Source organism: Rattus norvegicus, chromosome 10 (assembly GCF_036323735.1).
Source record: "Rattus norvegicus strain BN/NHsdMcwi chromosome 10, GRCr8, whole genome shotgun sequence".
NCBI lineage: Eukaryota > Metazoa > Chordata > Mammalia > Rodentia > Muridae > Rattus > Rattus norvegicus.
Window position 1 is genome coordinate 58,888,805 of NC_086028.1, and position 17,199 is coordinate 58,906,003.

Below are 17,199 nucleotides of genomic sequence, written 5' to 3' on the forward strand. Positions count from 1 at the left end.
AAAATATTAAAAGAAGTAAGAGAAAAAGGTCAAGTAACATATAAATGCAGACTTATCAAAATTATACCAGACTTCTCATCAGAGACTATGAAAGCCAGAAGATCCTGGGCAAATGTTATACAGACCCTAAGAGAACAGAAATGCCAGCCCAAGCTACTATATCCAACAAAACTCCCAATTAACATAGATGGAGAAATCAAGATGTTCTATGGCAAAACTAAATTTACACAATATCTTTCCACAAATCTAGCCCTATAGAGGATAATAGATGGAAAACCCCCCAACACAAAGAGGCAAACTACACCCTAGAAAAAGCAGGAAAGCAATCTAATTTGGACTAACCCAAAAGAAGATAGCCACACAAACATAATTCCACCTCTAAAAACAAAAATAACAGAAAATAACAACCATTGGTACTTAATATCTCTAAACATCAATGGATTAAATTTCAAAATAAAAAGACAAGTCTAACAGACTGGATATGTAAAGAGGACCCAGCATTTCACTGCATATAGGAATCACAACTCAGTGACTAAAGACAGATACTACCTCAGAGTAAAAGAATGGAAAACAATTTTCAAGCAAATGATTTCAAGAAACAAGCTGGAGTAGTAAATCTAATATCTAGAAAAATCTATTTTCAATGAAAGTTATCAAAAAAGATATGGAAGGACATTTCATATTTATCAAAGGAAAAATCCACAAAGATGAGCTTTTAATTGTGAATATCTATGCTCCAAATGCAAGGGCACCTACATTTATAAAAGAAACCTTACTAAAGTTCAAACCACACATGGCACCTCACACAATAATAGTGGGAGACTTCTTCAACATTCCAGTCTCGTCAATGGACAGATCATGGAAACAGAAACTAAACAGAGACACAGGGAAACAAACTGAAGTTATGAACCAAATGGATTTAACATTTCATCCTAATTAAAAAATATATACTTCCTTCTCAGCACCTCATGGTACCTTCTCCAGAATTGATCATATAATCAGTCACAACATAGACCTCAACAAAGACAAGAAGATTGAAATAATCCCATGCATCCTATCAAATCACCATGGAGTAAGGCTGGTCTTTAATGATAACAAAAATGACAGCAAGCCCACATACTTATGGAAGGTCAACAATGTTCTATTTAATGATAGCTTGGTCAAAGAATAAATATGAAAGAATTTAAAGATTTTTTTTAGAATTTAATGAAAATGAAGGCACCTCATACCTAAACTGATGGGACACTGAAGGCAATGCTAAGAGGAAAACTCATAACTCTGATGACTCCAAAAAGACATTGGAGAAAGCATACATTAGCAGCTTGATATAATACTTAAAAGCTTTAGAGCAAAAAGAAGCAAATACACCCAAGAGGGTTAGATGGCAGGAAATAATCAAACTCAGGGTTGAAATCAATCTAGTAGAAAGAAAAAGAACTGTACAAGGAATCAATAAAACCAGGAGCTGGTTCTTTGAGAAAATCAACAAGATTGATTAAAATCTTTGACAGACCAACCAGAGGGCACAGAGAGAATATGCAAAATAACAAAATCAGAAATGAAAAGGGAGACATAACAACAGACACTGAGGGAATTCAGAAAACCATCAGATCCTACTACAAAAGATTATACTCAAGAACACTGGAAACTCTGGATGAAATGGACAACTTTGTAGACAGATACCAGGTAAAAAAGTTAAAATAGGATCAGACAAATCATTTAAACAGCCCCTAATTCCTAAAGAAATAGAAGCAGTCATTAAAATCTCCCACCCAAAAAAGCACAGGACCAGATGATGGGTTTAGTGTAGAATTCTATCAGACCTTCATAGAAGACCTCAAACCAATACTGTCCAAACTATTCCAAAAAATAGAAACGAGGGAAAAGTCCCTAATTCCCTCTATAAAGCCACAATTATGCTTATACCTAAACCACACAAAGACCCAGCATTTGAAGAAAACTCCAAACAAATTCGCTTTATGAATATCGATGCAAAAATCCTCAATGAAATTCTCCCAGTCTGAATCCAAGAACACATCAAAATGATCATCTATCATGATCAAGTAGGCTTCATCCCAGGGATGCAGGAATAGTTCAATATACAGAAAGCCATCAACGTAATCCACTATGTAAACAAACTCAAATAAAAAAAACCCCACATGATCATCTCATTAGATGCTGACAAAGCATCTGACAAAATTTAACACCTCTTCATGTTAAATGTCTTGGAAACATCAGGAATTCAATGGCTATACTTAAACATAGTGGGGTTGGGGATTTAGCTCAGTGGTAGAGCGCTTGCCTAGCAAGTGCAAGGCCCTGGGTTCGGTCCCCAGTTCCAAAAAAAAAAGAGTAAACATAGTAAGAGCAATATACAGCAAACTAGTAGCCAACATCAAACTAAATTGAGAGAAACTTGAAACAATCCCAATAAAATCAGGGACTAGACAAAGTTGCACACTTTATCTCTATGTATTCAATATAGTCCTTGAAGTCCTAGCCATAGCAATCAAAAAATAAATGGAGGTCAATGGAATACAAATTGGAAAGGAATAAGTCAAAATATCACTATTTGCAGAAGATATGATAGTATACTTAAGCTATCCCCAAATTTCCACCAGAGAACTCCTACCGCTGATAAATAAGTTAAGCAAAGTGGCTGGATATAAAATTAACTGAAACAAATTAGTAGCCTTCCTCTACTCAAAAGATAAAAAGGCTGAGAAAGAATTTAGGGAAATGACATCCTTTACAATAGTCACAAATAATATAAAATACCTCTGTGTGATTCTATCCAAGCAAGTGAAAGATCTGTATGACAAGAATTTCAAGCCTCCAAAGAAAGAAATTAAAGATCTTAGAAGATGGAAAGGTTTCCCATGCTCATGGATTGGCAGGATTAATATTCTAAAAATGGCCATCTTGCCAAAAGCAATCTACATATTACATGCAATACCCATCAAAATTCTAACTCAATTCTTCATAGAGTTAAAAAGAGAAATTTGCAAATTCATTTGGAATAAAAAAAACCCAGGATAGTATAAACTATCCTCAACAATAAATGAACATCTGGGAGAATCACCATCCCTGACCTCAAGCTGTATTAGAGAGCAATAGTGATAAAAACTGTATGCTCTTTTATAGAGAATGCAGGTAGATCAATGGAATAGAATTGAAGAACCAGAACTGAAACCACACACCTATGGTCACTTGATCTTTGACAAATGAACCAAAAATATCCAGTGAAAAAAGATAGCATTTTCAACAAATGGTGCTGGTTCAACTGGAGGTCAGATTCAGAAGAATGCAAATTGATCCATTCTTATTGCTCTGTAGAAAGCTTAAGTCTATGTGGATCAAGGACTTCCATGTAAACAGATATACACAAACTAACAGAAGAAAAATGGGGTAGATCCTCAAAAGCATGGGCATTGGGGAAAGTTTAACAGAACAGCAGTGGCTTTGGACTTAAGATCAACAATCAACAAATGGGATCTCATAATTTTTTATCGCAAAATTTTTGTAAGGCAAAGGACACTGTCATTAGGACAAAACAGAAACCAACAGATTAGAAAAAGAGTTTTATCAATCCTACATCTGACAGAGGGCAGATGTGAATGCTAGAAGATAACTATTGAACTGAGAATAGGTTTTCCATTGTGTTAGAGAAAGAATTGAAGGAGCTGAGGGGTTTTGCAACCCCATACATATAGCAATACCAACCAATCATAACTTCCAGGGACTAAAACCTACATCTAAAGTGTACAAATGGACAGACCCATGGCTCTACATGCATATGTAGCAGGGGATGGCCTTGTTGGGCATCAATGGAAGGAGAAGTTCGTGGTTCTGCCAAGGCTCAATGCCCCAGTATAGGGGAATCTCAGGTCTGGGAGTTGGGAAGGGGTGACTGGGTGGGTGAGAAAAACCCTCACTGAAGCAGGAGGAGGTGTCATGGTATAGGGGGTTTCTCAAGGGGGGGACAAGGAACGAGGATAGCATTTGAAATGTAAATAAAATATATGTTAAAAAAGCACACAAACATTCACATACCTCATAACCATAAGAACCACAATCAGAAAAAATAATATATAAGATCAATAATATTAAAAAGGTTCAGATAAAGCATTATGAAAAAATCTGTTGAGTTTGATTTCATTATCTATGACTGGTCATGTGGCCTGCCCTTAAGTGTGGTGTGCATACCCAGTGATATCATCTTGGAGAAAATGAAGTTATCACTTCTGTGCAGTCAATTGTATGTAGCTTCTGGGTTAAATGTAGGAGATCATGTTCCCTTCTTCTCCTCAGCACTGAGACCCCGGCCTGGACTTGAGGAGGCCCTGAATGTAATAAATGGAAATATGATACAATAGTGCCTGTTACCTAATGCTTTTCTAGAATCACCTATGCAAGTCAGGGGATGCCATAACTGGGTCAATAAGGTCACTTTCCCTAACTGAGGCAATTTGCTAAACACCTTTTGGTAAATGGAAATATTATGTATTATGTCTCATTGTAAGTACACATTGGATAATATTACTAGCAACATAATTACTAGATAAATATAAGTTTAAAAACTTCAGTGTAGGCATTATAAAGAGATTTTCTTCTTACAAAGGACTCTTATCAGTGCCTCTTTCATGTCTCTGTTCCTCAGGCTGTAGATGAAGGGATTCAGCATGGGGGTCACCACTGTGTACATCATAGCCATGGCAGTCTCCTTCACAGTAGAGTTGTTAGCTGATGGACATAAGTAGAGACCAATAATTGTCCCATAGAATAGTGAGACCATAGACAGGTGGGAGCCACAGGTGGTGAAGATCTTGTGGATGGCCCGAGTAGATGAAACATTTAGAATGGAGCAGACAATTTGTACATAGGAAACTACAATGAGTAAGAATGGGATGACAATAATTATCCCTCCCATGATAAATATCATTAGTTCATTAATATAAATGTCAGAGCAGGCCAACTTGAGCAGGGCAGATATGTCACAGAAAAAGTGGGGGATTATATTGTCCTCACAGAATGACAATTTAACAAAAGTAGAGTGTGCAACATGGAATTCAGCATGGTAAGTACCAAGGACAGCAGCACCAAACACACACAGAGAATGGGACTCATGATGATGGTATAATGAAGTGGGAAACATATGGCCACATAGCGGTCATAGGCCATGACCATAAGAAGAAAATTTTCCAGGCTTGCAAAAAACATGAAAAAGTACATTTGTGTCAGACAGCCAGCATAGGAAATTGACATGTCCTGACTTTGCATGTTCTGCAGCAACTTGGGCATTGTGACAGAGGAAAAGCAGAGGTCAGAGAAGGACAAGTTGCTGAGAAACAAGTACATGGGTGTGTGGAGATGGGAGTCTAGAAGAATGATGATGATGATGATGATGAAATTCCCCAGGATGGTGATGAGGTACATGGCCAGAAACAGGAAATAGAAGAGGAGCTGGTGCTGTGGGAGGATGGGCAGGCCCAGGAGGAGGAACTGGGAGATGACAGTTTGGTTGTTCTTTATCATTCTTTATTGCCAGTATCCTAATGAGATAATATCAGAGTCACACAAAATATAAATTATATGTATTGAGGTAATATTTTTATAGCAGTGGGTCTAATAGTCATAATGGCTATAATCTCAAAACTCCAAATGTCCATAATTATTGCAATTAATGACTTTTTCTCAACTTTGTTTTAAAGAGATTAATTTATATCGTCCCCTTTTCCTAGATATTTCTATTCTGTTTCTACTGAGATACAAGATAAACTAATGCTTTTCTCCTGCTATGTGCTCATCCTGGGTGACTGTTGTTTGTTGATTTGGAATTTGCTCTACATTATTTTGTATACTGATGTTCCTGGAGGATATGCTTAAACTTTATCATCATAATTTTATATAAATTTCAAGAAAACCTATTATACTCCAATGCATTAGAAAACCACTTCAAACTCATACATTCACTTCTCTGTAACATACTGAGTTCTGCTCCACTGTTAACTAATCATCTTCTTTCCATTGCATTTATGACTGGCACCAGCATCTCAAAAACCCAAGTGAAGTATACATCTTCCCTTTATTGTCTCCCAAAGCATTCATCATTCTACTTCCTTTCCCGTCTGCCATAGTATAGTTTAAAGTATCAGCCTTAGACAAATCTTTGAATGTAGATCCACTCATAATTTTCTTACATGTTATACACTATCCAGAGTCTATCCTCCATTCTTCTATTTCATCCATTCATTTACTCTTCTCCATCTACATGGATCATTTATTTTTTGGCATTCTAACAGAGTAGTTCCTTCATACCTTTTCTGATTTAAGATTACCACTGTTGCTCTGAGGTTAAAGAAAACTCTCCTAGCTAGGGCATAAATGCTGTTTAATTATCTCACATGTGTGGGTGGTGCATCTCACATGGTCTCACAGTGACACTTGCATTTCTCTTTTCATCAATTTTGAGGTTAGTACTCTTCATTTCTCATATTTTGGAGTTGCTCCTCCTATGACCTGTCATTTCCTCCCTTCAGTTTTCCTTCACCTGGTTCATCCTCATTCATAAGTCAGTGATGTTGCTTATCATATATTCAACTAAATTTACTGTCCTCACATACTAAGTGAGACCTTCAGGTATGTTCCCTAGTATCCTATACATATAATCTCTTTCACTTAATATTTGATCACTACTTTATTCTTTATGCCCATAAATTGTAAACTATGTGTAGGAAAGGTCATATATTCTTTCATTTTGTTTGGTTGTTTACATTCTCAATTACCAATTACTAATTACAAATTATGGCCCTATCATGATGCATCAATATAGCCAGTGAATATTTGTTACTTGCTGCTCAAATTGATGCAGATTTAACTTCAAAGGTAGAAAAATTCATATGCACATAGACAGACTTGAATATTCAGCACTAAATTTTAAACTCTATGATGTTTACCAGAGTTCTAATGTTGTATTTCTGCAATATTAGGAATAATTATTTTTATTATATAATATCTATCTATGTATCATCTATCTATATCTATTTATATATGTGTTAATACATAAAATACAATTGATATTGGTGCAGAACATAGACAGGTTGAAAAATTTTATGAATTATAAGGATAGAAGCAACACATCACTTTGAAATATTCGATTGGGTTATTCCTCAGATGAGCATGCTGTTTGTGATTGTGAATTTATTCATCAAGTGAGCTTAACCCTGATATCCATTTGGAAAAAAACCTAGTTGCTATGAAGATATCCTCTAAATGTCAATATAATCTCTAGACTTTAATTAAAGTAACTAACATTTCGTTACATGGTAAGCTTATGCATTAAGCTGAAGAAATTAGGGGCAAAGGACAATTGAGTGTAGAAAAATGTTGCCTCTTCATCCTTATATACAAGCCTATAACCTCCACTCTTCTCAGCAATTTCTTTAGTTGTTACATATTTCAGTCTCTAATGCTGGGGCAGTCTGTATCCTATATAACATGCATGGACACACACACAAACAGACACACACACACACACCACACAGAAGCACACACACACACAAACACATACACATACATGCAACAACTTGTGATTATGGACAACAGTTCCTAATAATCCTATCACATGTCTCAAATCTGACAAAACAAATGAAACATCAAGAGATCTAAGCAACATTCTCTGAAATATTACAAGTCTGACTCCTGAAAATTCATAGAATTTTAATATTTAATGCAGATGACTTCAGAGGTTTCACATATAGATATCATGAATTAACAATCCAGAGGGAGAACATTGTAGCGATAAATCATGTGCTCTTTAAAAAGATAGTCTCCTCATGTATTTCATACTGGCCTCAAACATACATCACACCTGCCTCTGATTCCTGGGCTCTGGCATGACAGGCATATTCCAACATGCCAAGTTTGTGCTTCTTCTATAACTGAACTTTTGTGTTATCTAGGCATTTGTTGAAAGACCAGAAGCTAGAGAAATCACAATCAACTGTTACCACTGATGGGCCAATGCACTTTATGTCTTCTCTATATGTTAAACCATAGTTCTTAAATTTAACAGCATATGAAAATCACAATGGATTGCCTTGAACTCTGTTGAATATATTTCATCGTACCATAACATGAACACTTACATGATGTCAGTTGTTCTTGATTAACACTTGGGAGCAATTATCAATAATACCAGTAAAACAAAGATTTGTGAACCTGGGCAGGTAAAATTATTCATTGTCTTTGAAAGCACATTGTTCAGTATTTATTAAGACCAGGTTAAGGTCAAGTAAACAACTCATCAGCTTTTATCACTGAACTTCACCTCACAAGGCTGATCTCATGTTCAAATGGTAGTATAATGACAGGAAATTATATAGTGAGTAATTTGTATAAACTCATCAATATGAAAGGAGTTACATGGTGACCATGAAACAAATTCTAGAACAGTGTGCTGAAGTCATGGCATACAAAGAAAAGAAGAAAGTTATCATACCTGAAAAACTGTCGTAGACAACTCAGGTATTTCAGTGGACAGCAGCTTATTTACTTGATTGCACTCAGCTCAGATGAAACTGATCCAAAGTTTCTGGTTCATGATTCTGCTGACCTTTATTTTAATTGCAGGTATAAGAACTCTAGCCTTGGTACTCATGGACTATCTGCACCACTCCTATTCACACCGTACTCCTGCTGACATCCCTGGCCCTTTGGTGCCTAGCATCCCAGAGGACTCCAGATCCTGAATAACTCATTAAGTACATAGTAATTATCCAGGACCTTTCTAGGACCAGTTTCCTCAGGATTCTCTTGTAGAGACCAATTAGATTCACTGATCACTACTTCCTATACTTAGGAGAACATAAAATTTAAGAAAACCACAAGCAAAACTAATTTAAAAGTAGCACTAAGAATATAGGCAAAAAAGAAAAGGAAGCTGCACATGCATTCCATATTCAGGCAATGAACATGGCTTCCACTTGACTAGAGCTCACTATTATCAGGGAAAGGGAAGAAAGGTGACTGAAAATGACCCTGTGTTTTCAGGAAGTATTCTTATTATTAATGACTTCGAGTGTCTCAACCAAAAAATTTTGCTCAAGGAATCATGAGTAGTTTTTATGTTTTTGGTTGTGAGTTTCGTCTTTAACTGCTGAGCCATCTCTCTAGCTCTCTGAAGAACAGTTTTATGGAAAATGAGACTGTATTAAATCCATGCACACTAGAAAGCTTCCAAGGACAGCATCTCTATTTTATATGACTGACTACCTGAAAGAGGACTTAAGGCAGATATACAACCTTCTTGAAAAATTTAAATGTCATCATTCAATGTTTTATGTGTTCCAATATGTGAAAAATACAGGAATATGGAAAGAAGGAAATTGTATATATTTCATATTTCCCCTAGCTAATATAAAAGCAGTCCATGTTCCCATGCTTGTTCACTCATTTTGCCTTCTTACCTCCCCATGAAAACATTAATCCACCAATACACAACCTCTCTCCATATATATGAGATTATTGTATAATTACATGTTATATGAGTTCACCATTGATCACAAGGCCATAAGTCACATTTAAAATTCCTACATTCAGGATAGCTTCCCGGACATGAAACTCATCTGTATTTTAAAGTTCTGCACATAATAAGCATAAACTTAAAACCCCAGGAAATCTTGATCCATAATTATCTAATCTTTATTGGGCTCTTAGAGAAGAGCAACTTTTTTTTAGATTGTGTAAATAGTAAGAGGTGTCTAAGGATATATTAAAAAGATTAGACACAGCATTGCCTACTTTGTTTGTTTAGAATAACTACATTTTGCTGCTAATCAGTTTGTTTCAATTTTTCCAAAAAGAATGATGCAGTACATGCTCTTTATTTTGGATGACATAAGAAATGAAAGTGGTTGGATGGTGGGCTTTAGGTTCAATGTAATCATTCCTAGAAACTGTGATGTACACATAAGTATAATTAAATAGCTAAGCAGTTTTAGTCAATCAAAGCACTCTAGTGTGTATTTTTAAAAAGATTTATTTATTTATATGAGTACAATATTGCTGTCTTCAGAGACACCAGAAGAAGACATCAGATCCCTTTACAGATAGTTGTGAGCCACCATGTGGTTTCTGGGAATTGAACTCAGGGCCTCGGGAAGAGCAGTTAGTGCTCTTAACTGCTGAGTCATCTCTGCAGCCCTCTACAGTGCATTTTAGAACACACTATAGCATAAAAAATTCCCCCCAAAATCTCTTACTCTTCCCTCCAACTATCTACAGGCAATTCTACTAAACATTATCTCTTAGAGATATTACCATTCTTGATATTTCATGTGAATATAAGTTCTTCATGATTGGCTTCCTTCTATTAGCATGTTTTCAATGTAGGTCTATTTAGTTGTATGTGCCAATAATTTTTCTTCTAATTTTTGAATAATATGTCTAATACAGGTGTGCCATGGTTGTTTACATAATCATTTGCTGATTTCTTTAGTTAGGGACAACAAAAATTAGCACTCCTATGAATACTAATGTACACTCATTTGTTTGAATCTATTGTATGTACCTAGTCATATTGTAATTGTGCATTTAGAGTTTTATTTCTTGGGGAGAAAGAGCTGGACTCTCAGAGGTGCGGACAATCCTGAGAGCGCAGGGGAGACCACCACTTCTGCTCACATTCCTGACTCAAGAGGAATCTGCCTAGTGCCCTCTGGATACAGGAACCTAGGAGCAGTCAGGGGCAAAAACCTTCCAGTTTTTGCCTGTGCCTGGAGCTGAACTGGTCCCACAGCTCTCTGTACCCAAATATCTGTGCCCAAGAGGAATATGCCCAGTGCCCTCTGTGCCTCTGTGCACAGGAACCTGGGAAAAGTCAGGGGGCAAGACCATTCCAGATTCTGCCTGTGCCCAGAACTGAAAGCCAGTCACCAGGAGTGCCAACACATCTGAGAGTAGAGGTAAGATCATCTCTTCTGCTCCAAGCAACCCACCTGGTGGCCTCAGGACACACAAATGCAGGAGTAGTCTGGGACAGGAAATTTCTGGTTTCTTCCTGTGCCCAGAGCTGAAGGAGTTACACAACTCTCTGTATTCAGGTCCATTTGAAAGAAAACAGGTCTACAGGAGTGCTGACACACAGGCTTACAGCAGGGTCAAGCCACTGCCAGAGACAGCAAGACAAGCTAATACTAGAGACAACCTGATGGCAAGAGGCAAGCACAGGAGCCTAAGCAACAGAAAACAAGACTACTTGGCATCATCAGAGCCCAATTCTCCCACCAAAGCAAATATTGGATATCCAAACAAATCAGAAAACCAATATTTAGATTTAAAATCACATCTCATGATGATGATAGGGGACTTTAAGTAGGACATAAACAACTTTCTTAAAGAAATACAAGACAACACACGTAAACAAATAGAACCCCTTAAAGAGGAAACACAAAAATCCCTTAAATAATTATAGGAAAACACAACCAAACAGGTGAAGGAATTGAACAAAACCATCCAGGATTTAAACATGGAAATAAAAACAATAAAGAAATCACAAAGGAAGACAACCCTGGAGATAGAAAACCTAGGAAAGAGATCTGGAGTCATAGATGCAAGCGTCACCAACAGAATACAAGAGATAGAAGAGCTATAAGACAACAAAAGGTGATGAAGAGGATATGAATTAGCAAAGAAGTCAAGGTATCACTATTTGTAGATGATATAACAATATAGTCAGTATACCTAAGTAACTCCAAAAATTCTACCTGAGAACTTCTACAACTAGTAAAGAACTTCACCAAAGTGGCTGGATATAAATTTATCTCAAACAAATTGTAGCCTTCCTTTATGTGATAAACAGGCTGAGAAACAAAATAGGAAAACAATACCCTTCACAATAGTCACAAAAATGTAAAATAACTTGGTGTAACTCTAACTCATAGATGAAGAGGGGTTGGATAATGGTAGTAGTAGGTACAATTAATGTTTTCACACAGAGGTAAGAAGGCACAATGAGTAAACATGTGGGAACATTGACACCGTTTCCATTGACTTGAGGAAACATTAAATGTGCCATCTGCTTGCCCTATTCCTGCCCCTTTCACATCTTGGCACAGACAGAATATTGTAAGATAAAACTTAAAATTTTCAAGAAGCAGATATATGTCCTAAGTTCTCTTGCAGATAATCATGTTGAATTTTGATGTTGTTGGAATCTTCTAAGTGTGGGTAGTTTTCTACAGTCTCATTCTGCTTAAAAACTACTGTTTGATGAGCTCAAAGATGGCTCAGTACTTAAAAGCTAGGCTCATAACCAAAAATATAAAAACTATTCATAACTGTTTGTCAAATTTTTGTTGAATGATATACTTTAAGTCAATAACATTGAGAATAATTCCTGATAATATGAGGTGTCAGTCAACATTACTTTTCTTACTAAAACGGGGGGTGCGTGATCCATTCAAAAGAAGCCATGTTAATCACCTGAACATGGAAGTATGCTTTTCCAAGTGTTTTTGGCATTATTATTGCTGCTATTTATTTATTATTTTGTTTGTTGTTCTTTAAATTCTTCCATCTCCTAGGTGTAGGAAATAGTGATCATTGAATATAATTGGTCTCAATTAGAGATCCCTGAGGTAAATTGGTTTTAGAAAGGTCCAGCATAATTACTATGTCTTTAATGAGTTATATAGGATCTCTGGCATGCTGGGCACTTAAAGTTCAGGGATGGCAGCAAAGGCCTGTGAGTAGGGATAAGGCAGATAGATGATGTGTATACAGCAGCTGCTATTCTTCTATCTGCAGATTAAATAAAGGTGATCAGGATCATGAACCAGAAACTATGACTCAGACTCATCAGTGCTGGGTTAATTCAGGAAAATAAGCAGGTGTCTTGCAGTCAATTGGAATTTCTGTTTTATGAAAGACATGTTTTTCAGGTATGACACATTTCTTCTTTTCTTAGTCATACTATGATAGTAATCATTTCATGGTTACCATGTAACACCTTTCATATTGTTGTGTTCATTACTATTACTTTTTGTGTGATTTTTCCCAATATCATAATATTTCAACACAAGACTGTAACAAGAGATGGAGTTTAGTACTTTAGTGCTTAAGGTTTGTTTACTATGCTTTCACTTCTGAGGTCTGAACAAACTCTGAAATAGTGTTCTACTCAAAATGATGACTAATTTTATCTGTACAAGTTTACAAATATCTGGGTCACTGATATTGTATGTTATTGCTCTTAAGTAGTGTTTATTAAGAATGATATTAACATCATCTAGGTGTTCATGTAAATCTACAGTGAAAGCTACTCAATCAAACTCTGTACTTCTACAGAATCCAAACGGTTATGCAGGTATGTCAAAGGTTAGAAGGTACCCTTTATGTTTTTAATGTGGTGTTTAATTTGAGAACTACAGTCTTAATATATAGAGAATGTAGGAAGTCAATCAACAAATCAGTGATAATTGTGGATAGTGATTTCTCAGATTCTCACCTTGGCACACATCATATATAACACAAAAGTACTGTTCATTAACATGAGAGACAGAAAATGTGGCCACATTTTTGTCATTGCAGTACTTGGGACACAGATGCAGTGAGTGCTCCATGTTTGAGACCAGTATGGTATACATAAGAAGAGCAACTTTTTAAATGGTGCATGTTTTTGTGTTACCTGGTTTATCCTCTGTAATGCTAATCCACAAAATCTGTGTGCAATCTCTGAATTCAGTTATATTGTAAAGCAGTCAGTCATGAAGGTGTAAGCAGTCAGACTAGGTTGTAGCCTGTTTTAGAAAGTTGTTAAGATCTCTTGATATTTCTTCTCTTGTGGCAGCTTTAGGACCCATGATAGATTGAATAGCCAGTGATGTCCAGAATCACAGGATAATGGGTATACGTGTGCATGCACTCATGTGCATACTTGTACATGCCTTCCCATGCATGTGACTAGGATATAGACTACCCAGTGTTAGAGACATTAGGTTCAGTGTTAGGTGAACATTTGAAGAACTGTCTGAAATGTTGGAGGCACTAAGAAGAGTAGATATTGCACACTTGTATCTAAGGCAGATGATGCAACACTTTTCTACACCAAATTGTTCTTTTCCCCCAATTCCTTCATCTGAGTGAATGAACCTCACCCTGTAGTGAAGTGTTAGTGACTTACTGAAATTCTACAGACTTGAATAACATTTATAGAATATCTGTATAGCAACTAGTATGGTCTAAAATCAGCATCAGGGTTTATCCCACTTGATGCATAAATTCACCATCATATATACTATAGACATCTGAGGAATAACTGAACTGAAGCTTACAAGCTGTTGCTCCATTTTGCTAATTCATAAAATTTTTCATCCTGTTTGCTGCATCAATGTCAATGACATTTTGAGTATTAAACCATATGGATATGACTTGGAGTCATCAGTATCACTGTGGAGTGATAAAGATGATTAAGCATAAGAGTACAGAAACACAACATCAAATCTCTGATGAACAGTATAGAGTTTCACTTTTCAAGTCTTCATATTAAATGGGGACTTTTCTACCTTTGACCATAAAAAAAATCTGTATCATTTTGAGCAGCATGTAACAAATGTTCATCAACCAATTTCATGCATCATAACAGGTATTGGCCCTGGTTGGGAGATCTGAATGATTGTAAACAACCAAACAAAATGAATACATTTGTGACCTTTCCTTTATATAGTTTATAACTAATACAAAAATAGATTAATCAGTGATCACATATTAATTGCATGGGTTAGGGATATGATGCTAGGGTACATAGCTGAGGGTATAACAGTATGGGAGGACAGAGAAAATTCAGCTCAGCATGTTACAAGACATATTTCTCAGATATGAGTGAGGATGAACAGATGAAGGGGAAACAGGGAAGTGATAAGCAAGAGGAAGATAGCCTCTAAAATGAAGGAGGTAAAGAATCCTAACCCCATCATTGATAAAGAGAGAAACCAAAAGTCACTGTGAAACTATATGGGATGTGCCACTGGCACCTGTGAGGTAATGAAACAGTGTCTATGTCTTTGTAGGAGCTTTGACCTTATTCTTAGAGCAGTAGCGATAATCTGAAAAATAAAGCAGAAAAAAATATGATGGAATCTCTTTGTTATAATGCCGCAGTGTGAATGGAGCCTGATGAAGGAGAAGAGAAAGATCAGGAGACACGAGAACTTGAACATTACTGAGTTTGCCTCTGTATTTCAATACAGACAAGATGTGGTCCTCATGTATTGATATAACCTTACAGAGAGGAATTGATAAAATAGAAGGAGAATTTAGGAGAGGTTTTGTATAATGTATGACAGCAGTTCAAAGTAAGAAAAAGTAAATGGATTTAAAAATCACTGATTTCTGATGAAAACCTTATTTTCTTTTACTGTGCTATGGGAGACCAGAATGGTAGAACAAGAAATGCTTTGGGAGACAGCAGAAATGAAAGCGTGAGTTTCACCTGGGACTTTTGAGGGTCTGACGCCTTCCATAAATTTATGGAATGAAGTTAATTTGTTTACAGTGAAGTAAAATATAAGTTAGAGTGTCATTCTGGTCCAAGTTTGAAAGAGTAACCTAGTCCATAGGAATATGTGGATTTTTCTTGAAATTTATATAAAATTATGATGATAATGCTTATACAATTTTTTAAGAACATCAATATACAAAAAACATAGGGCAAACAGCAGATGAATAGACAACAGTCTACCAGGATGAGCAGACAGCAGTATAGAGAAGCATTAGTCCAATTTGTAGCTGAGTAGAAAGAACATAGACGTGTCTAGGAAAAAAAGAGGAGATTTAAACCTATTAAAGAGAAAATGAGAAAGAACATTAATGACTGTAATGATTACAGATATTTGGAGTTTTGAGTTTAAAATTACTATGATGATTGTAAGATTCATTTTTGTATAATATATTTCTGGAATATATATTCATTTTTATTTTCATTTTCAGCAACCCTGATAATTTCCTCATTAGAATACTGGAGATTAAGAATGATAATGAATAACCAGACCCTCATCTCTCAGTTCCTCCTCCTGGGCCTGCCCATTCCTCCAGAGAACCAGCATCTGTTCTATGCCCTGTTCCTGGCCATATACCTCACCACCATCCTGGGGAATTTCATCATCATCACCCTCATTTGTCTGGATTCCCATCTCCACACACCCATGTACTTTTTTCTCAGCAACTTGTCCCTCACTGACCTTTGCTTTTCTTCTGTCACAATGCCTAAACTGCTGCAGAACATGCAGAGCCAGGACACATCTATCTCCTATGCTGGCTGTCTGGCACAAATGTACTTTTTTATGGTTTTTGCAAACATGGAGAATGTTCTTCTTGTGGTCATGGCCTATGACCGCTATGTGGCCATCTGCTTCCCTCTTCGTTATACCAGCATCATGAGCTCCAAGCTTTGTGTGTCTCTAGTGGTGCTCTCCTGGGTATTTACCATTCTGTATTCTATGTTGCACACCTTACTCTTGGCAAGATTGTCATTCTGTGAGGACAATGTGATCCCCCATTTTTTCTGTGACATAACTGCCCTGCTCAAGTTGGCATGCTCTGACATTTATATTAATGAACTAATGATATTTATCTTGGGAGGGTTTGATATTGTGATCCCATTCTTACTCATTGTTGTTTCATATGTACAAATTGTCTGCTCCATTCTAAAGTTTTCAACTACACGGGGCATACACAAGGTCTTTTCCACCTGTGGCTCCCACCTTTCTGTGGTCTCACTGTTCTATGGGACAATTATTGGTGTCTATATATGTCCATCAGCTAATAACTCTACTGTGAAGGAGACGGCCATGGCCCTGATGTACACAGTGGTGACTCCCATGCTGAATCCCTTTATCTACAGCCTGAGAAACAGAGATATGAAGGGGGCCCTGATCAGAGTCCTTTGCAAGAAGCAAATTTCATTATAATACCTATACTGGAGTTTTAAACTTAATTTATCTATTATTGTATTTATTAATATTATAAAATATATCCCTACAATAAGACACACTGCATAATATTCCCATTTACAAAAGAGAATATTACAAAGGAGTTCTAAGGGAAAGAGACCTAAGACTCTGTGATGTCATTCCAATAGTGGTTCTAGAAAAGCATTAGGTAACAGGTACTGTTTTATCAGAACTCCACTCCTTAAAATTT

The 17,199-nt window shown here is 36.4% G+C and overlaps 1 protein-coding gene and 1 pseudogene across 1 annotated transcript; one reads left to right on the forward strand and one right to left on the reverse strand.

The window, feature by feature from the left end:
* Positions 4,595-5,535, reverse strand: Or1e26-ps1 (olfactory receptor family 1 subfamily E member 26, pseudogene 1; annotated as a pseudogene).
* Or1e27 (olfactory receptor family 1 subfamily E member 27) lies at positions 16,029-16,967 on the forward strand. The gene has a single exon (NM_001000719.1). It carries the CDS (start codon positions 16,029-16,031, stop codon positions 16,965-16,967), a length of 939 nt encoding a protein of 312 aa, NP_001000719.1.
* Positions 16,968-17,199: the final 232 nt, after the last annotated feature.